The following is a 22800-nucleotide window of genomic DNA, read 5'->3' on the forward strand; positions in this document are numbered from 1 at the left end:
ATTCATGGTAGTATATGGGAGAATAACAATACCTTCAAATAGAAGGAGAGTTCTTGTACATTCTACAGCACATTCTAAGACACTCAATTACTAAAAGCTTTCAAGATAAATCAAGATTTAAGTCAATACATTCATGTAAAAGTAATATAATGCAGATCAATCTAAACATCTCAATATAGTCAATGTCTAGTTTTCTTCTTGTAAATAGAAATTATTTTTGTTTATAATATAGTTTTAATTTAAAAAAAAACGTAAATTTATTTTATTTCTCATTAGAACTATAGCTACTTGAATTAATGCTGCTGTTATTTACCATTCATAGGCTTCATCTACTTGTCTAAACTTTAGTGGATACTGAGGAAGGAGAATGATTTATCTTTCATTGTTCTAACTGCCAGGATAATTCTTGATTCTCAGTACATGCTAACCACTTTTTTGGGATTTCACTAATGTCATAGGCAAGCACCAATCAAGTCCATGATTTGGTATGCAACTTAACATAACACTTAAGTATTTCATTACTAGATGTTAATATTTCACTCATGTTTACTTCCTCTTCTGAACCTCATAGATCTTTAAAGTCATTTGGTATTTTATTTGTGAGGATACTTTTTATCAATAATCATCAGTTCATGAGAAACAACACAAGGAGTTGGGGATTTTTTTCCCATAAATACTTTAAGGCTCCAGACTTTCCTTATTGTGAACAAAACTAGGGAGCTATTCTAGCTGAATAATTACATTTTGTTATCACTGAATAAAATAAAAAGTAATGTGTTGTAAACAAAACAATCAATTAAAACCATTATAGTTTGTTAATGCTTCAAATTCATTTTCACCTGAGGATTCTTAGACGCTTATATCTTACACTAACACACACAATCTAGTTTTACATAGAGACTCAAGGAAAGTACAAAACACAAACTTTGGGCAAAATTCTTGAAATATACTTAGTATGTTTACATCTTGTAACTTTTAGAGAAAAGGAAACTTAGCAAGTGCAGTTACTACTATAAATCAAAAACAAGAAACACTTCCAGAGTGGGTGACAAGGACTACTTTCTTTAACTTTTCTTAGATTTGAATGAAGTCTAGGTTATTGTACAGACAACGTAACTGCAGAGAAAGGAGACAGACAGATATGGAGTGGGTAATACAGTTATCAGAAGAAGACATCACATATAAAATAGAACAAGAATTGTAAAGACTTACCAGGAACAATTTATAATAAGGTGATGGGAAGACTGGTAACCAAGGCAGCTAAATCCCTATCATACTTAAAATAACTCAGAAAGGATGAGGAGGAACTAATAAAGTTCTACCCCTATAGAAAGAGCTAATAGCAATAGATGGCTGCTCGGGGAGGAAGAGTCCATTTTCTTCAGGGATGCAGGCCTGAAGGCTACCTATGCTCCAACAGATGGTCCTATAGTTGTGCATATACAGACAGCACTAAATGGACTCAGCAGGTATTGAGAGAAAAAATGAGCACAATAGGTTGTAAGTGAAAAGAGATGGTGGAGATAGGGAAGGAACTGAAAGGTAAAGAATGGTAAATGGATTTGATCAAAATATATCACACATGTATATATATGTATATATATATATTAAATATTTTAAAAATGAAAAGATAAATAGGAACATTTATGAGATAGAAAAGCAAAATGAACTTACAGGTATCCTAACAAAAAAGAGGAAGTAGATGAAGATGGTGGTTTCTATCAAGTGAGAAATGAAAAAGAAAGTGCTGTGTAGTTATTTTCATTAATTAAGATTATGGTATCCCATGGGTACTGGTCAGTATGCTTCCTGTTTCTACCTCAATGTGAAGATTTAAGTTTAAGATATAAACAGATAGTTTATAGGTCTACTCTGTCAATATTTTCTACCAAATATTTTAAATTTCTCAGCTAAAAATTAGGCTGTCTCAAGACTTGACAGGGAACTAAATTTGAGGGCTGAAGGGATATTTGAGGACTTTAAATAGTATAGTCCTTCAATCCCACTAATTTGCTCAGGCCTTAGAACAACTGAAATTCAATGAGCTTTGTTTTCCCTGAATTTTCTCAGAAATAACCAATTTGTGGTTCATTTTTGTTTCCCACAGATATAACATTCACATATAGTATTCATGGTCATAGCCAAGACTTTCATCTTATGTACCCAGTTTCATTCATCTTTGACTTCCCAAGCCAAAGCACTGCACCATTGCAGAGCACAAACTTAATCTACCTTAGTGCATGCTTGCAGGTCACTAAAATGCACACAGCTTCTGGGACAAACACAAAAGTTGGTGCTAGGGTCCCCATCGACACACAGACAGGTAAGGGTTGGAGTCATTAGCTGTAAAACAGCAGTGATTCCAAATATATAATTAGCTTTCAGAATTAATTTGGCCAGACATAAGGGTCATACAAAAAAAGTCTTAATAAAACCTTTTTCTAAGAGAATGCTTTAAAAACAACAACACAAAACTTATGTTAAATAGCAAACAATAACCTCTGTCTATTTTTAAGTCTGCATTGTAGCCACAAATACAAAGGAACCATTAAAAAGTAAACTGTCAAACCCCATATACTTTTAAGCCCAAATCCCATTTTGGTACATGAAACACAGAGGGATCTCTGGCGGCCCACTCTCAAAATGCTGGGCTCTTTTTAGTTCTATTATTTACATAGAATCGGGTGCTTAACCTTGGTGGTTGATTTAAAACTGAAGCCTTTTCCTCATAATTATTCAAAGTGTTTGTGATTTTTTTTAAACAAAAAAAGCCAAGGTTTTGTTTTTTAAAGGAACATCCAAAGTCATGCATGCAGCTGTAAAAGGAGCCATTTGTTCCTGTAGCTATGAAGGTTATCTGTAAAGATGAAGCCAGGAGTATGGAAAGAACTGTGATCTGTTTTCTCCATGGTGATGCAACTAAGTGAAAGACCTCTCTCTAGCACAGCTGGCCATGTGCAAAAGTTTAGTCTGCATTAAGAATACTGTGGAAAGAATTAAGTGAAATCTGTTTCTATAGTTTTCTGCATAATGTGTATCCAGATTTTGCTGCTTCTGAGTGACAGATGTCAAAGTGGAGTCAGTCAGAAATAATCATTAATACCATAAGCCTGAATGCTGAAATGATAAAAGGTTACAATCTCCAAAGTTTAAAAAGTCACAATCCTAAAAGTAAAACTACAGATGTTGAAGTCCCAGAGGGCCAAATCCTAAAAACTAATTCTCACTGAGAGAGTAGGGAAGACTTTGTCAGAGGGACAGAATGGAACAAAGTCTGGGGGTGGGGTTATTGTCTCAATTTACATGCAGGACGGTATCACATGATGCAGAAAAAAAATACCTAGAAATCTGATCAAAGGCCATCTTGGATATGTCTGTGAAGTTGTCCAAAGATGAGTATGGTTCTGACTAGACCAGGTAGGGATGATCATTCTTGATATTAACGGATAACCATCTAACCAGCCAGGAGACCTTACAGGTGCAGAAGGTAAACTGCCTTTTCTCTCTGAGAATTACAAAGTTTTTCTTTGCTGCACCAGAGATCAGAACACTAGGCTTGGGTGGAGGAGTTAGCTCATTGACAGTATTTGTGCCTGACCTGCACAAAGTCCTGAGTTCAACCACTACCAGGACGAAAAGAAAGGCATAAAACAAACACAAGTCCAGAATCAGCAGCCTCTGGATTCAACAACCCACTCTCTTAGCTTCCCCAGAGTCAGCAGGCTTTTAGCTTCCTATTATTTTAAAATGTCAGCATTACTTTTGTACAATTTGGTATGCTGTGTCTTTTATTGTTGTATTGTTCTGATTCCAATACTGGAGGTACAAATGATACAGACTTCCAGACAACTCTAACTCATTTTAGTCTCTATTAATATGCCTAGTATTGAATTTCAGTATCAATATTATTTGAATATGCAAATGCACTGAAATTTCTTCAAAATAATGGTTGTCCTCATTATGCACTTGTATTCTTCTAAGATAAGATCTTCCAAAATCCCAGCTCTCTGGTGATTACAAACACAACACTGACCAAAATTACTTTCGATTAGCCTTGTCAGAGACTTGGACTATCCACCATGGCATTTCAGAGGGCCACAGTTATAAAGCTGGATGTGTGTAATTACCAATGGTAACAATACACATGTAGATATTTGCTTTCTGACTTGGTTCTTTATGAATATAGCTTATCTGCTTGAAACTTTTAAAGCTATGTGGCTTGTTTGAATAAACCTGAGCATTTAGCTTGGCAAAAAATTCTCTATTCTTACATATATTATTAAGAGTGTTCTATGAAGTATTATGTAAACATTCCCCTATCTTTCTGACATAAATATCCCTTTAAAATGTAAATTAAGCCAGGTGTAGCGTATGCCCTTAATTCTAACACCAGGGAAGTAGAAGGTGGGTGAATCTCTACATGTTAGTGGCCATTCTGGTCTACATAGCAAGTTCCAGGGCAGTTAGGGCTACGCATAAAGACTTTGTTTCAAAACAAAGCAAAAATCAAATGTGTGTGTGTATGAGAAAAGTCTTTTAATGAATTTTAAATATTTTTACATAGCTATATTTTGGGGAGTTAAAACTTCTTGGATTTCAGACTTCAGGAATTTCCATCATCTTTCAATTTTAGCATTTGGGATTACAGCATGTGAATATTTTAGGGAATTATGATTCAAGCCTAGGCCCAATGGTTTACTCCCTACTGAATCACCAACGAAATTACTCATTTGAAAACAAACAAAAAACAAACAAACAAACTAAAAAGATCTAGTATCACAGTGGAGTTATAATTACAGCTTTATACATCCATTCCCGGTTTTAAGTTTAAAAAAAAAAGTAGTAACTCCTCTATCAACACAAAGTAATTTTACTAAAATTTTTTTTAAATTTTTATCTACCTTTACCCAGAAACAAATAAGGCAACACACACATAAATGAGTCACCCAGAAGAGAATGTACTTTTTTCCCATTCAATAGTGGTTAAATGCAAGAATGACAAAGGACAGAGAGTGGCATTTATAAGATTACTATAAAAGACATTATGGGATTACCGTAAGTGAGGATGTACAAGGGTTTTCCATTTGTGTCCATGGTTGTCAGGCAGGGGGCCTTTGGTGAGATGGTCCCCCATCGCTGTAGTGCAGCTTCTAAAGAGGGTGGCCAGTTCGTGACCACTCCCAATTGCTCCCCTCTTGTGGCCAGCATCTGGGCACCTTCTGGCTTTGGCTGGTTTGGATCTGGTTGTTGAACTAAACACATTTAAACATATAAGATTATCATAAAAAAATACACCCATGTTAGTATAATTTATTTTAGAGTTTGTAAAATATCTAAGAGATTCATATTTAAGGCATAAGTGTATCAGCTGACAGCGAACATGCTTTTCTAGAACCAAAATCATTATGGATGTAACAAAAGAATTGAGCTCTTACAATTTCCAAGGCAACACAGAATGGAGAATTCAGGTGGGTGTGAGAACATTTGTAGATAACAGATAAAACTGAACTGTATGCCTAGAGTCTCACATTTAAATGCATGGGTTTAAAGTTCTAATTATTAGCACACAGTATTCAAGACTCCAAAATGCTCAGCTCTTACATTGTATTTTCCCCTTTAATGATGAGCTATAGGCAGAAATCTTCTACAAACACTCTAAAAATAATAAAAGCATGGTTAAATTACTTTTGTGAGTAAAACTAAAATAAATGTCTTATTGTAGAATACATGGTTCCTCTTCTTTTAGTTTAGATAGGTATTAGCCATGGTAGTAGCACACACCTTTAATCCCAGCACTCAAGGAAGCAGAGGCAGGCAGATCTCTGTGAGTTCAAGTACCCTGGTCGACAGAGAAAGTTCCAGGACAGTCGGGGCTACACACAGAAACCCTGTCTCAGAAAATGAAAATCTTTAGATAGGTGTAAAACTGAAATTATTTCCCCTATTTCTAGATGCTCTCTCAGAGTTTGAGTGATCATCTCCATCTACTATCTAAAAAATCAGCTGAGTCTTCTATACATTTTATTTTATTTTTCAATTTTTATGTATATGCATGTGGTGTATGTGTTCCCATGTGTACATGAATATGCACATATAGGTTGAAGGTTGTTGTTCGGAAATTTCCTCCATTATTCTTCTCCCTTATTCATTGAGGCAGTGTCTCTCAATCAAACCCAGAACTCATGGATGAGGCTGGTGTTACTCACCAGCTTGTTCTGGTGATCTATACTTTCCAAGACTGCATTTTACATGAGTTCTGGGAATCTGAAATTCCATCTTCACACTTGCACCCAAGTGCTTTATTCCATTAGTCATCCGTCTTCCCCATCCCTCAGCTGAGTCTTAACAAGCTTCAGTTAACAGATAACAAGAAGCTTGGGTTTGATCCAACATACAGATCTATTTTGTTTCAATTTTAAGTTATCTAGTGGAAGACTCCCATTCATTATAGGTGAGGTGGATGGCAGAGTCCTCACCATGCTTCCCCAATCTCATAACCTTGTGTATAACGTATCCTTCAGCGCTGAGCGACAGATCTCTACAGTTACATTTTGCTTTGCTATCATGGCACTGAGTTCTTACAAAGAGGCCTAAATCACAGAACAGAGTCACATTACTACCGAGGGGGCAGGTGGCTTTAAAGCGCTAACTGCTTGGCACTAGGTGTACCTTTAACATATGCACTGAAAACAGCAACCTGCCCTCTGGCTTAGAGTTCTATTATTAAGAAAAGGCAAGTTCATTACTCTTAACAAAATAAAGTCATTTTGCAGAAAATATAGCATGGACCACAGGACCTCCTAAAAGAAGAGGTAGAAAAAAAAATTACCTTCTAACAATTCTTCAAAGTCATCAACAAAGAATTCCCGTAATGGGGGCCGCTTTGGTCGTTTAAGGGTATTGACAAGCTGTTGAATTTTTGCTGATACCCGACTACTTACTGGTACACCTGAAAAAATAGGAACCACGGTGGAAATGAACAAACAAAATCTGGAAGAAATAAGATAACTTATGAAAAAGTTTCCAAACAATAGTGTTTTTGTTTGCTGTAGTAGAATACAGCATAAGGCCTTACGTGTGAGACAAGGTTTCTAAGCACTGACCTGTACCTCTATTACTTCAAAAGTGTTTTTAATCTTAAAATGTACTTTCAGAATTGAAAGATTATTATAGCTCTGAAAACATGGGAAAATAGCCATATTTCTTAACATCTAAACATAATATCTTCTCATCAGCTAATTCCAATCAATTTGGTTCAAATGAACCCAAGACTAGTGGTTTTGAAGCACAGGTAAGAAGGTTATTACTATCTCAGGAGTGGTTCTGAGGCGAGAGTGTACACAATGAGAAACACTGAACAACACAATGCAGGAGTCAGAATTTACCCAATACTGAAACTTGGACAGATTTCAAGGATAACAGAAGATTTAAAGTAATGGAAAAAATAACATCAATGATCAATTTCAACAATGTGTATACCAGAAAACAAAAGCCAACTTGGTGGAATACAAGAACAGCAATTCTGTAAGAAATGGAATTGCTACCGTTTTAATAAAATTGCTCTTTATGAATAAGTAGCATTGGGGCTTCAACCATGCTAAGGAAAGTATGCAATTTGTTAAAAATATGGCCAGAACTAAGTATTTAATTGCGAACCACTCAGTCATCATAACACCAACAAACGCTGTAAGGTACATTGATTGTTGCATGTTGATACTGTTCTGCCCATTTTTTCACAAGGGAAAAAAAAGGGATAATTTTACTGCCAGATTCTATTCTACCCTAATTTTTATGACACTGGCAGGAATATAACACAATTAAACTAGAATACAGCACAAAGTTCATAATTGAGGCTTGCTGATTGGTAGTCCATACTAGGAACTATTAATGTTATTATAATATATCAGATTAGAAATATGGAAAAGGGGAACACTTTTACTATGTAAGTTATCAAAACACTGATAATTTATTTCCAATTTGAGAAAAAAAATACCTCCTCCTAAAATCTAAGGCTACAACACCCCTATAAATCACTTTGTTTTTCCATGTAACTTCATTTTGCCCTCTGAAGTAGGTATTCAAGGTCTTAACACTTGTACTGTAAATTCTGAAAGACACTAATGACTCAACCAACATTATTTATACATTAGAAAAACATCAGCATCTAATTAAATCTTTATCTTCTCACAGCTAAATTATTGCGATATTTGCATTCTTTTTAATAAGGAGAAATTCTTAGACAATTTGGTTATGATTTATATTCTTCGCTATCAGGTCACCTTCTAGAAAAGTTCCTGAGGAATCTGATAAGCGGGACTGAAGGAACCAATGAGTGTTTTGTCTAGAAGCAGCACATTCACTCAGAAAGATTCATACTAATCATAGTAAGGACAGATGAAGAGTGTTCACACAGGAGGAAGCACCTCACTATAAGACATACCATCCCCAGTCTCCATGAGCTCAGCATTGCCATACTTTGGTGCTGTCCGGGATGTGGTAGAGCCCTGTGGCCTTTCCACTTGTATTGAGTGGTCTGAGGTGTATGTGGTTACATCAGGAGGTGCAGAATGATTTTCTGTAAAGAAGCACAGAAGACAATTTTCTGATGAATTTTATAGTTATTCCAAAGGCTAAGCAGTAGAATCTCAAAAATGCCTAGAAAACACTTTGACAAACTCACATAGTAAGATCACTTTGAACAAACATGGTGATATAAGCCTCTAATCCTGACACTTGGAAGTGGATACAATGAACAGCAGAATACTCATTTTGAGAGAGACTGTGTGGTTGTTATCTCTTGCTTTTCTTGTCTTATGTGCAAAAGAAGTTTCTACAGGTTCCACATGAAGCAACTTGCCCTAAGGGATCAAACTTAATTTTGGAGCTTATTTTGCCTTGAGTTTTGTCAAATGTGCATGCAGCATATACAGGCACATACTCACACTATTTTCTTGTTCCCAAGCTTTTGATGATCTCAGCAAAAGGTCAAGTGCTGCTAACTTTAATTTTTTTTTTTTTTGGCTGCCTTTGTCTCTGGAATGAAGTATTCTAATTCTCATCAGATTTTATTAGTCTGCTTTTGCTTTAAAAATGCCAATTTCTATAGATAAGTCCCAGATATTCTAGGAACTTATCCTTGTGCCAAAAGAGAAATTACTAAATGTCACACACTCAGGAGTTATATTTAGGTCACACTGAGCTTTGGCGTATATGAGTAATACAACCTTTTATAGTTTGGATAAATTTAATTCTGCATGCTATAATTTCCTTCAGTATTCCAAGTGTAAACTCACAAAGGGAAAGCCAAAGGCAGTGATTAATTTGTTCAGAAATATGTAGTCCTCTTAGTAAGATTATGAGAACCTTCTTAAAAGAACAAAATCAGAGAATATAATGAGTTACATGAGGCAGTTGGTGGGTAACCTCTTTGTTGAGGTACCGTGGACGGCTGATGGCCTTAACAACTATCCTAAGCTCCAATCAGCAAGAATAAATTATATTGTCTAAATATATTTAATGGTGACATTTACATACAGTGCTTAATTCTCTGATATTTCAAATGTAAGTTATTAGGTAACACTGACTGGTAATTTTCTTCAAAATGTGTTAAACTGAAGTAATGTCAATTTGAAAGGAGCATTGCTTGTTCAGAATGTTCCAATACTCTTCTTTTTACTTGCAACAGTTATGAGAGGAATAATGGCAAGAAATTATAGTTCACATTTTTTTTCCCTTTACTGAAAAAGTGACTTCAAGATCCCAGTTGTTGCTAATGGGAGATCTCAAAGCAGATGCTGTTCTTCTGGCAATGAACCAAACAAACTCATTTGGATAAGAAAAGGTCAATGCTTTTAACTTTATTCCACTAAGTTCAAATGGGGTGAAGCTTAAAATGTCATTTTGAAATGACTTTGCCTACCCATCAAGTAGTTAAAGATCCACATTCTGGGTATCTAAGCTGACTGTGCCGTTCTTAACTCATTCATTCCAATTCATGTTTCCTAGTGTGGAAAGGTATTCCTGCAGTATTTCAGGTGTGACTTGGAAAGACTGCATCTGCCCCTCACTCATACTCTCAGTGTAGATGACAGTGTAATCTGCAACTGCCTCCAAGGACTTAATTGTTTCCCTACTCGGTGGCAACATGATGGAGTGACCATACTGGATCTTAGCCAAGCAATTTACCTTGTGTAAACCTCTTACCATTGAACTGTTTGAGCATCTTAATCCACATAAAACAATGAATGACAACAGAGATCAAGATGTCCTACTTGAGCCCTGAGAGTGAGGACTAGACTAGAACCCAGTAAGAAACAAGCACATGGGCCAGGATGATAACATCACCCACACAGTTCATACAACATACTCATCTAACACGTTTCCTCTAATTATTGCTTACCTCTTCACCTGAACTATTTTCAGATGTCCCATGGTCTTGCTTCTGACCTTGTGGGTTTAAGATTTTTATTTTTCATTATGTATATGAATCTGGGGGATAGATGCATATGAGTATAGCTGTGTCTGGAGGCCAGAAGAGGCTACTCCAGGGTTCCCTGGAGTTCAAGCTACAGGGAGTTGTAAATAGTCCAATGTTTGTGTTGGCAGAAAAACTCAGGTCCTCTGCAAGAGCAGTAAGTGCCCTTAACTGCTGCGCCATCTTTCTAGCTCACCTTCTACTTTTTCTAATCTACACAGCCTTCTTCATTCTAGAGTCCACATATAGAATAGTATGAAGTACCTAAACAATCTGAATGCCTTGGGGCAGAAATCATTAAGTCCTTCAAGTTCCTCAAATGACACTCTCCCCTATCCCCCACCCCCCGCCAAGTAACATCAGCTCATACTTTATAATCTGTTTTGCTGTGGGACAATAGTCTTATAACCTGTAAATATATGTCACTTGTATTGGTTTAATAAAACACTGATTGGCCAGTAGCCAGGCAGGAAGTATAGGCCGGGCAACCAGAATAAGAGAATTCTGAGAAGAGAAAAGGCTCATAGTCTGCAATCATCACCCAGACGCAGAGGATGCAAGATGAGAATGTCTCACTGATAAAAGGTACCAAAGCCACATGGCTAACACAGACAAGAATTATGGGTTAATGTAAGATGTAAGAGTTAATCAATTAGAAGCCCGAGTTAATAGGCCAACCAGTTTATAGTTAATGTAGGCCTAACACCAACACAAAGCCGGGAGAATTCTTGCTACAAGAGACTGAGGTGTTGAATAACCATAAAGCAAGAGTTTGAGAAATGTTTTGTGCAATGCAGTAGTAACCCAGGTGTCCATCAGATTCTATAACCAGAGCACTCCTAGAGAACAAACCAACACTCAGTGCTAACTCAGAAAATGACAAGAACAAATCAGACACCGGCAAAGACAAAGGCACTCAGCCCTCCACTCTATGTGCATCTCACTCACCTATGTGTGTCTGGGCCATGACGTCTGCCAGCCGATGTGCTGCTCCACTGCCCCCACTCTGAGTGGAGGAAGAGGAGGTGGTTGATGTAGTAGAGCCATGGATGGCCTGGCTGATCCAATGCTCCATGTTGATGCTGCCCTGGCTAGAGGTCGGGGTTCCTTGGGAATCACCCTGTACTGAGCCTTCATCTTCTGAACCAGAAGAGGTATCTATTTTCAAGAAGAGATTTGATTTGTTAAATAGCACAGCAAAGATGGTCTTCAATATCACTGCCTTACCACACACGCCAAAAGTTTCCTTCAGATCAAACAATAATAACCCAGTAATTTTTGGCTTGAAACATTTTTGAAAAGTTATTCCATTCTTCGCATAATCCAACTTTAATATTCAGTAAATTTCATAATGAAAATACATTAAGTATACTATAGGACATTTATCTGGACATTAAGATACTAGCAAAGATACCTATTTTCTCAAGAGTAACTCTTTAGGAAGAAGCCAGTATCTTCTCTGTACACACCCACCAAGTTATAGGATGGGGTACAATTTTCTAACACATGCTTGTGCTACTTCTACTTGTTTACAAATAGGTTTGCTGTGATTCCCTGGATGTCCAAAATACTTTTTGAGCTATGACTTATTTTTAGTCGTACTGAGAGTACATAATGCCTATGAGGTTACTCAGACTGAGTTTTGATGAAGAAATGGCAGCTAAAGAAGAACCCACTTTAACCCACACACACCATATCTCTTTCTCTAGTAACCAAGCCACTTTGTGATCTCTGCCATCTCTGGTGCTTATTACATACTCTCATTACATCACACTTCATGCTCAATGAAAGTCTATTCATTTTTAAAGCATTCATTTATTAGAAAATGTTCTCACATTTAGTTGGTTTATTTTTCTATCTGGAAAAAAAATGAGATAACCTAAGGAAAATGCACATTATTTACAAAAATTAATAGATATATTTTCATTTAATGCCAGTTAAGTTAGCAGGAAGGGGTTAAGAATGAATGACTGTAGTGTTTGTTATCTAACCTATATTGTAAGAATGACTTAGGGTCTCAACTAGAGGTAAGTTAGGTGAAATAAAAGGAAATAAGAAGGCTCAGATAGTCCTGAAATATATAACAAGAAAGAGCAGAAGCAGCATCATTAAAAATACTACACCACTTTATCATAATACATGCTCTGCAAATTTTTTTAGAAATATATTAGAAAAACAAGAATATTAGAAAATTTCTCTTCTACCTTTTTGCCTTTTAGCATAATTTATATATAATACTGTTTAAAAACTTAAACATCTTATATATTTATTCTTAAGACTTTGAGAAGTGCTTAAATGCATAAATCAAGGCCATCTACAAGCTTCTCCCCAGAAACTCTTCATATGCTCCTTTCTAGTTAACATTTCATTTCTTACTCTAACCCACACCACCTTTCAAGATAAAAGTATAGAATAACATCCCTCAGGATACAGACACAAAATCCTCCACAAGATATTAATTAGCTAATAAACATGCAACATACAAGAGAGATGATACACTATGACCAAGTGGCTGCTAGAACAGGACACTAAAACCCACAATTAAAGTCCAGGTTAGTATTTAAAAGTGAATTAATGTTACTAATACACTAAAGAACAGCAAAATGTGACATCCTCTAAGACTACAAAAAGTATTTGATGGCATCTCAGGATGAAAACATTCAATATATTAGGAATATAAGGAAATTGTCCTTAAACATAAATCCTCCAAAATTCTCAATTACTGAAAAATGTGCTCCTGAGCTCTTTGAGTACAATGATTTAGTGCCACCAGAGGTTATTTACTTCTGGTGTTTTCACAGGACCTTCTAAGTTTCTGTGGGAATAGGCTCTTACAAAAACTGAGACTAGCCAAGTTCCTTTGGCTTCCTGTCTTCCCATGGGACCTCTCCCTCTTACACTCACTCTTCCATCTCCCACACTTCGGCATAGTCAGAAAGTCCTCACTACAGGCAAGCAGGTACCATTCTTCTTAACTTTCCTAATTGTGACTATGTTGACCTTCTAAAATATTTTAAATAAAGCATACAGCAACAAGTATTTTACTAGTCACATAAAAGCACACTAACAAGGCAAATAGAAAGTAAACAGGCCAAAGCTTCTAATGATCTTAGATGATGGGTTAGTAAATCTTGGATCAAATCACGGATACTGTTTTTGTGAACTTTTTCTGGGCTACAGCACTTCCATCCACTGACACATAGAAATGACTGCTTTTATACTATAATTCAGGGTTGAGGAGCTGTGAAAGCCTACAGAAGCTAAAATACTGTCTCACATTCCACAGGTAACGTCTAAGTGACTCCTGTTTTAGGTCACCATCTGAATTGATTGAACAATTCACTTGTTTTTTTTTCCACAATATAATAATATATGATATTAGTATTTAAAGATTTAAGGATATATAAATATGTATCTATATGTATGTATATATACATATATCTATCTAGCAGAAAAAAAGAACTAACTTCAATTATAACTAAAAGGTATAATATTTTCTATATGGATAAATGAGTAAAATTTTCTAAGGATTTTGAGTGATTATAGTTGAATCTTTATGAAAATATAAAATACTAATATAGACACATACATAATGATATTAAATTTCCCTTCCAAGGTAAACTCACATACTATTTTTGGAGTATGGTTCATGAAATTGTTAACTCCTGGGGATGGATATACCTGAAGGACTCTATGTCAACACACTACAGATACTTGCACATCCTTTTTTATTGTAGCAGAAGTCACAATTGCCAGGTTATTAAATCAACTTATATGCCCATCAATAAAAAACTGTGGTTCACTATACACAACAGACTTTTACTCAGTGGTAAGAAAAGGTCAAATCACGAGATCTACAAGAGAATGGACAGAGAAGGAGAGTTCATTATGTTAAGGAAAATAAACCATACAACTAAGCAACTAAGGGAGGAACATTGTATGTTCCCATTCACATATGGAATCTAGGTGTATGTGTGTGTGAACATGAAAGCAGAAAAGAAACTATAGAGAAGGAGATAAGATCTAAAGTGAGGTAGAACAAGAGAGTAATGGGATACATGTGACACAGAAGGGAAAGAATGACAAACTGGGCGGGGGGGAATTAAGGGATGAATGGGATGTAGATGGGCATCAGAAGGACTCTGAGGAGGATGAGTAACAGCAATGTTTATGTGAAGATGCTGTGATAAAGCCCATTATTTTGTATTCTAACATTTAAAGAGTTTTTTTTAAAGACTGCTGTTGCTGAGATAGTTATCAATTAATTATAAAAAGGAAGACATATCACACATTTAAGAAGCAGAAACATTGAAGGTGTTGCTAACCTGGGGGTGTATAGGCATCCATAGAGGTCTGTACAACCAGGGATCTTCGTTTGGAAGGCATGGGCACTGCCATCTTCCTTTCTTTGTGTTTAGCAAGAGCTGCCTGGACAGCTTCTGTATGAACATCTGAAACCAAGAGAGAGTCCAATTATTCCACCATTCAGACCCAAGTCCTAAAAACAGATCCTTCATTCAACTCTTTGTACCTGTAGCATATGGAATCTTTGTACTTAGGCTAAGAAATAAATGGGTAAAAGAAAGTAAAGTAGTTAGTCCCACCAGCTGAAATACCCAGTAGAAAAAAACATTAAAATTTATTCACTCTATTAGCATTCAATCTTTATTAAAAAAAGAAAAAAAAAACATTGGCTCCAAAATGCTCATGGCTTTTCATTGAGTAAATGGGCCCTGACTAATACAGGTCATGTATTCAAGCTTGATAACTCCTTCCAATATCCCATTAGAGGAAGTATATATGCCTCATATCTCATAGTCAGAAAACATAAGCTACACTCCAGGGACTGTGTTAGATATTTTATAAATATTAATACATGATATCAATTACACACATATTAACAAATGCCAATTTTATGTTTATTTCTCTGCACTTCTAGAGATGAAAGGCAAGATGCTGCATATGCTGGACAAGAGCTCTAACAATGAACCACATCCCTAGCCTAAATGCCTACTTTATAAAGCAGCATCTTACTAAAGATTTAGAGTAATGAGAAAGAAGCAAGCATTGAGTTACATTCAGCATTTTTTTCTGTTTATTTGATGATAAATATAAGGTATAAGTCATGGTTTTTATTGAAAATTTCCACTCAATTTATTCTAATTGAGGCGTCTCTCCACTCGTCCTTTCAGATTGTCCTGATTCCCCAATTCACCCAAATCCACACCCTTTCTTTTTTTCTCTCTCTCTCTCATTAAAATACAAATAGGTATCTAAAATAATAAGGTAAACTAAAAACAAAGAAACCAGAATAGGAAAAAACAAACAGAAGGGGAAAAGACTAAGAGAAAATATAAGAAACACATATAGATGCAGAGACACACTTTATTTTCACAAACTCAGAAATCCCACAAAAACACAGCACCACAAATCATAATATATACAAAAAGGACTTGTAAAGAAAAAAGTAAAAACATGCATAGACAAAGCATTATGAGGCCAGGAATCTCCAAAAATATCAATGACTTTGTTTTGTGTTGGCCATTTACTGTTGGGCATAGGGTCTGTCCTTAATGATTTGGACATTCAATGAGACTCCATATCCATAAAAGAAAACTAATTTTTCCTTTGTGAGCAGTTATCAACTGGAGATAACTTCTGGTTTAGGGATGAGGGCTTGTGCCCACTTCATTTTTTAGTGCTGGAACCACATTAGGCATAGACCTGTGTTTGCTGTCACAGTCTCTGTGAATTCATATGTGCATTGGTTCCACTGTGTTTGGGAGGTGTTCTCTGATGTCATTCATACCAACTGGCTCTCACAATGTTTCTGCCTCCTCTTCCACAGGTTCTTTGAGCTCTGAGAAGAGGGATTTGATGGAGACATCCCACTTCAGACTGAGTGTTCCAAAGTCTCCCACTCTCTGAACATTGTTCCATTGTGGATCTGTTTTTGCTCCTATCTATTGCAGGTGGAAGCTTCACTAATGATGGCTGAACAAGACAGTGATTTAAAAGTATAGTAGAACTGCTACTTTCCTTTAGCAGAAAAGTAGTATTTGGATTTCTGCTATATCCCTGATCTTTCTAGCCAGGTCCCTGGCCACCCCAGCAGTGTCAGGTATAGGTTATATCTCATGGAGTGGACCTTAAATCTAATCAGATATTAGTTGGTGCCTTAGTTAGGGTTTCTATTGCTATGATGAAACACTATGACCAAAAAGCAAGTTGGGGAGGAAAGGCTTATACTTCTACTGCACCTGTTAGCCATCAAAGAAGTCAGGGCAGGAGCTCAAACAGAGCAGGAACCTGAAGGCAGGAGCTGACGCAGAGGCATGGAGGAGTGCTGCTTACTGGCTTGCTCATCATGGCCTGCTCAACCTGCTTTCTTACAGAACCCAGGACCACCAGCCTAGGGATGGCAGCACCCACAATGGGCTGGGCATTCCCCCATCAATCACTAATTAAGAAAGTGACCCTACAGGCTTGTCTACAGCCTGATCTTCTGGAGGCATGTTCTTAATTGAGGTCCCCCTCTCTTGGATGACTTTAGCTTGTGCCAAGTTGACATAAAACTATCCAGCACAGTTTGGTTACTCCCAAAGATTTGTGCCACTACTGTACCAGCATATCATGCAGGTAGGTCACCTTTGTGGTTTGTAGCTCGGCTGGAGTTTACTCTTCTCTTCTGGTATGGAAAGTACCTTCCAGTACCATGAACATTAGTCAGTAGGGGTGAAAACTCTAAGAAAGCACCAGTTTGACATTTCTGTGCTAATTATTGTCTTGAGTTACTAACAATTTGTGGAGAACAATCAATAGCTCTGGAAATAGCCTCAGTTGTTTGGTGGTGTTCATGGGGCCCCTTTGACCAACAACTTGATTAGATGTAACCCATTATGGAACTAGAGGTTCATTTAGTTACAGAGGATGTCTACCTGGGGCTTTGTCTCCCAAGTTATTTGGTGATTCCATTTATGTTTCTTTCATATATGTACATATTCTAAGAAGCTTCTACTGTATTAGGCTTCCACTTGACCCTTCAAATGGCCCTTAGTTTTAGTTGTCCTTCCCCATATTACCTTCCACACATCTCCTTACCTTACCTTCCCCCTTTGACCGTTCTAGTACAATGCCCTATATTTCCTTACTATCTATTTTATTTCCCCGTCCTAGAAAGATCTACCACCGCCGCCACCACCACCACCACACACATACACACCTAGTCCCATACTCTATACCTAAGCTCTGTGGTGATATGGACTGTAGACTACTTATTGAATAATTAGTAGATAACATTCACATATAAACAAATATATACCATATTTATCCTTTGGGGTCATGGTTTCTTCATTAAGAAATTTTTTTCTAGTCCCTTCCATTTACCAGAAAATTTCATGATTTCAATTTTTTAAAAACATTAATATTTTTCAAAACATTAAATAATTTAATAACATTAAATTATTCCATTGTGTAAACACCCCACATTTTCTTTATCCACGTTTGTGTTGACAGACATCTAGGCTGTTTCCTATTTCTGACTATTATGAATAGAACAGCAATGAACAAGACTGGGGGGTGTCATTCTATTCAAACCATCACAATACCTAAAAAGTGATATCTTGAGGTAAATCTATTCCCAGTTTCCTGAGGAACCACAACAGTGATCTCCATAGTAGCTGTACAAACTTGTAATCCTACCAGCAATGGATCACCCTTCCCATATTTCCTCACTAGCATGAGCTCTCATTTATTTTATTGATCTTGGTCATTCTGACTACTATAAGATAAAATCTCAAAGTAGTTTTGATTTGCATTTCCCTGATGACTAAGTATGTTGAACAACTCTTTAAGTGCTTCTCAGCCATTTGTTTTCTCTTTTGATGATCCTCTGTTTAGATCTGTATCCCATTTTTTAATTAGATTACTTTTTATATTTGAGTTCTTTACATATTTCATATATTAGTCCTTGATTAGATACATAGTTGGTTTTTTAAAAAAAAAAACACATTTCCCAGTTTGTAGGTTGATGCTTTGTCTGAATAATGGTGCCCTTTGCCTTGCAGAAGCTTTTCAGTTTCAAGGGGTCCCACTTATTAATTGTTGACTTTAGTGCCCGCACTATGGGTATTCTCTTCAGGAAGTCTTTTCCTGTGCCAGAGTGTTCAAGAGTATATCCCAACTTTCTCTCCTATCAGATTTAGTGTATCTGGTTTTATGGTAAGGCCTTTGATCCATTTGGGCTTGGGTTTGTACAGAATGATAAGTATGGATCTATTTGCATTCTTCTTCACCCAGTTTAACCAGAAAGTTTGTTGAAGATTTTGTCCTTTTTTCCAGCATGTATTTCTGGCTGTTTTAATTTAAAAAAAAAAAATAAATCAGGTGTCTACAGGTATGTGAACTTATGTCTGGGTCTCTAATTCCACTGATCAATATGTGTGTTTTTATGTTAATAGCATGCTGTTTTAATACTATTTTGTAAAATATTTGTTATTTTGTGAAAGTGTTTATCAGCTATAGGGGTTTCCAGGTGCAATTTTGGGGGTCATTTATGCATACAATAATCATCTATAAATAAAGCTATTTTGACTTTTTCCTTTCTGATTTATATCCCCTTGATCTCCTTCAGCTGTCTTATTGCTCTAGCTAAAACTTCAAGTACTATAGTGAGTAAGTATGGAGAGAATAGACAACCTTGTCTTGTTCCTGATTTTAGTAGAAACGCTTTGAGAGTCTCTCCATTTAGGTTCATGTTGGCTATGGCTTTGCATGTTGCAACTTTCTAACTGAGAGGAGACAGACAAGGGACAACCAGCTAGGGTAGAGAATTAATGGAAGAACTAATCCAGAGGCACAGAGTAGCTACTCTGAATTGTGAGCCCAGGGAAGTACTTCTAAAGAGTACAAGTGAACAGGACTATTTCTAAGAGATTCTAGGCACCAAACTGTACATGGAATATGTTGCTTCAAAGAGTGAAAACCAGAGGCCAAGGAGGATGCCTCAAACATACTGGGATAGCAACAGTATGTCCTGTTCTAAGTAGAACAGAAAACAGATGATTTTAAGCAGGCAAAAAACATGGTCTGGGGTGTGTGTGTGTGTGTGTGTGTGTGTGTGTGTGTGTGTGTCAGAGAGAGAGAGAGAGAGAGAGAGAGAGAGAGAGAGAGAGAGAAAGAGAGAGAGGGAGATCCTTCTGGAATGTGCACAGACTATAAGAAGAAACGAGACCAATTCCAGAGAAGAGGACCTCTTATGCCTATTGTAGCAGAGAACAAACAGAGGTTATGAAACTTAAGAGCTATTATCTGATAGAAGGTGTGACTAACTCCAAGGATGTCACCACCCACCTGTTGATAAACACTTTCACAAAATAACCATTTGGTTACACAGGGAAAGTATACCCTTTATCATTATGTTTTTTTTAATAAAAAACTCTAAAACAGCTTCATACACCATTTTATTAAGTTCTTCCTATGCAATTAAAAGGAAACAATTAAAAAAAAGAAAGAAAGGATATTTCAAGTCACAAAGAAACCAGCATCTCTTTATGTCCTTCTTAATAAATAAGAGATGTGGAGGAATTTACTTACAGCTAAGCTACAGAGATCCAGAAACACAAACAAGAAATACAAATTGCAGAAGTCATAAGGACAGATTATTGACTTACTAGCCAAGTCAAGGAACATATAAATCTAATAAAGTAACTAAAATTTAAAATCTATTTTTAAGGCCTGCTAGTCAGTGAGTAAAGGTATCTACCACCAATCCTACAGTCTGAGACTGATACTTAGGACCTACATGGAAGAAGTCAAGAAACCTACTCCTACAAATTGTCTTTGGCCTCTACATGTATGTCATTAAATATCTACACACATATACACAAAATAAATCCACTAGACTGCATATATTAAAAATATTTTCAATAACAGCAAGTCTAAATTGTACTTTAACCTTAAAGCATCACATTGGTTTAAAATATCTAAGAGTGTGTGGGTGCACCCCTCGCGGTCCTGAGTTCCTTGCTCGTGCTCTCTCCTTCTGCTCCTGATTTGGACCTTGAGATTTCAGTCCTGTGCTCCAATGTGGGTTTCTGTCTCTGTCTCCTTTCATCGTTTGCTGAAGGTTAATATTCAGGAGGATGCCTATATGTTTTTCTTTGGGTTCTCCTTATTTAGCTTCTCTAGGATCACTAATTATAGGCTCAATGTCCTTGGTTTATGGCTAGAAACCAAATATGAGTGAGTACATCCCATGTTCCTCTTTTTGGGTCTGGCTTACCTCACTCAGGATAGTGTTTTCTATTTCCATCCATTTGTATGCAAAATTCAAGAAGTCCTTGTTTCTTACTGCTGAGTAGTACTCTAATATGTATATATTCCATACTTTCTTCATCCATTCTTCCATTGAAGGGCATCTAGGTTGTTTCCAGGTTCTGGCTATCACAAACAATGCTGCTATGAACATCGTAGAGCATATACTTTTGTTGTATGATAAGGCCTCTCTTGGGTATATTCCCAAGAGTGGTATTGCTGGGTCCAGGGGTAAATTGATCCCGAATTTCCTGAGAAACCGCCATACTGCTTTCCAAAGTGGTTGCACAAGTTTGCATTCCCACCAGCAATGGATGAGTGTACCCCTTTCTCCACAACCTCTCCAACAAAGGCTATCATTGGTGTTTTTTATTTTAGCCATTCTGACAGGTGTAAGATGGTATCTTAAAGTTGTCTTGATTTGCATTTCCCTGATCACTAAGGAGGTTGAGCATGGGGATGTTCTACTGGGAACTCACCAAGACCAGCTGGCCTGGGTCTGGAAAAGCCTGGGATAAAACCGGACTCTCTGAACATAGCGGACAATGAGGACTACTGAGAACTCAAGAACAATGGCAATGGGTTTTTGATCCTACTGCACGCACTGGCTTTGTGGGAGCCTAGGCAGTTTGGATGCTCAACTTACTAGACCTGGATGGAGGTGGGGGTTCCTTGGACTTTCCACAGGACAGGGAACCCTGATTGCTTTTCGGGCTTGAGGGAGGGGGAGGGAATTGGGAGGCGGTGGCGGGGAAGAGACAGAAATCTTTAATAAATAAATAAATTAAAAAAATAATAATAATAATTTAAAAAAATAAAATATCTAAGAGTGTAGTGGCATTTCATTTGTATTTTAACAAATAAAGCTTGCCTGAAAATCACAAAAGTAAAGCAGCCACACTGGCCAGCCTCACAGACCAGGCAGCAAGGATACACACCTTTAATCCCAGTAGCCACACTAGCTTGCCATAGAAACCAGGTGGTAGTGGGTTAATCCTTTAATCCCGGAACTAGAGAGGATTATAAAATGGAAGAGACAGCTCTAAGGCTCATTATCATTCTGAGGTTTCTTGGAGGCAGGATAACCATTTTTGGACTGAGGTCGAGGTAAGAGCCAGTGGCTGGCTGTTTTACTTTTCTGGGCTTCAGGTTGAACCCGAATATCTGTCTCTGAGTTTTTATTAATTGTGCTTCAAAAGAGCACTCTGATGATTCCATCGGATTATATTGTGAATAACAATTATAAGGGAAATGATGGTATCTCCCCCTCAAACTGATTCCTATAGACCCCTTCAACAGCACATGAGCCCCATCCAAAAAGGCAGGAAATTGATAACTTTCTAGAGCTGAAAAGGAGCCTCCTGAGACTGCAGCTTCATTATGGCCCACAACATTCTGTGCAAAGCTAAGGAAGAATCTCTGAGACAGAATTTTCCTCCATGCATTAAGATGATCCAGTATTAGATAATCCAAATCAAACCTCAATGAGAAAATAGACTTCTGAGGAAAGATGATTTTAAAAAGACGCTTCAGCAAGAGGAGAGACTAAAGTCATGTCACTGTGTGACTTTCCTTTCAGGTTCACTTCTCCCTGTTTGCTGACTCACAAAGTTGAGTGTATGTCTGACTCTCAACTAGAAAGGAAATGCCCACTGTTGTTACTGGAAGCAGCTTCCAAGAATCTGGCTTAAAAGGCTATAGATTTGTGATATTTAATAATGATTGGCAACTTGATAGGATCTAGACTCACCTTCAAGACAAACCTCTCGCAGGCCTGCTACATATTTTCTACATTAGGTTAACTGGTATGGGAAGAAGAATCTCTAAATGTGAATCGCATAACTTAATGGGCTTTTGTGCTACAGATGAGTTCCAGACCGCATAAAAAGAAGAAAGCTAGCCTAGCACTGGCATTCATTGCTCTCTGCTTGACCTTGGATACACTGGGACCAGTAACCTCTTGCTCCTGCCACCATACATTCTCAGCTATAATGGATTATATCCCCTCAAAC

General features: G+C 37.0%; 1 protein-coding gene across 6 annotated transcripts in view; it reads right to left on the reverse strand.

Moving 5' to 3' along the window:
• Dip2c (disco interacting protein 2 homolog C) overlaps window positions 1–22800 on the reverse strand; it is a 366894-nt gene that overhangs the window by 114725 nt on the left and 229369 nt on the right. For all 6 annotated transcript variants that reach the window (XM_041630651.1, XM_041630650.1, XM_041630649.1 and 3 more), the window contains 5 exons: window positions 14800–14925; window positions 11423–11632; window positions 8441–8575; window positions 6830–6949; window positions 5055–5252 (listed from right to left, as the gene is read on the reverse strand). In XM_041630651.1, the coding sequence (XP_041486585.1) occupies window positions 5055–5252; window positions 6830–6949; window positions 8441–8575; window positions 11423–11632; window positions 14800–14925 (789 nt within the window). The remainder of the gene's footprint in view (window positions 1–5054; window positions 5253–6829; window positions 6950–8440; window positions 8576–11422; window positions 11633–14799; window positions 14926–22800) is intronic.

The sequence above is a fragment of the Microtus oregoni genome, unplaced genomic scaffold (genome assembly GCF_018167655.1).
Source record: "Microtus oregoni isolate MIOR12 unplaced genomic scaffold, Mior012 000035F_ref0000213, whole genome shotgun sequence".
Taxonomy (NCBI): domain Eukaryota; kingdom Metazoa; phylum Chordata; class Mammalia; order Rodentia; family Cricetidae; genus Microtus; species Microtus oregoni.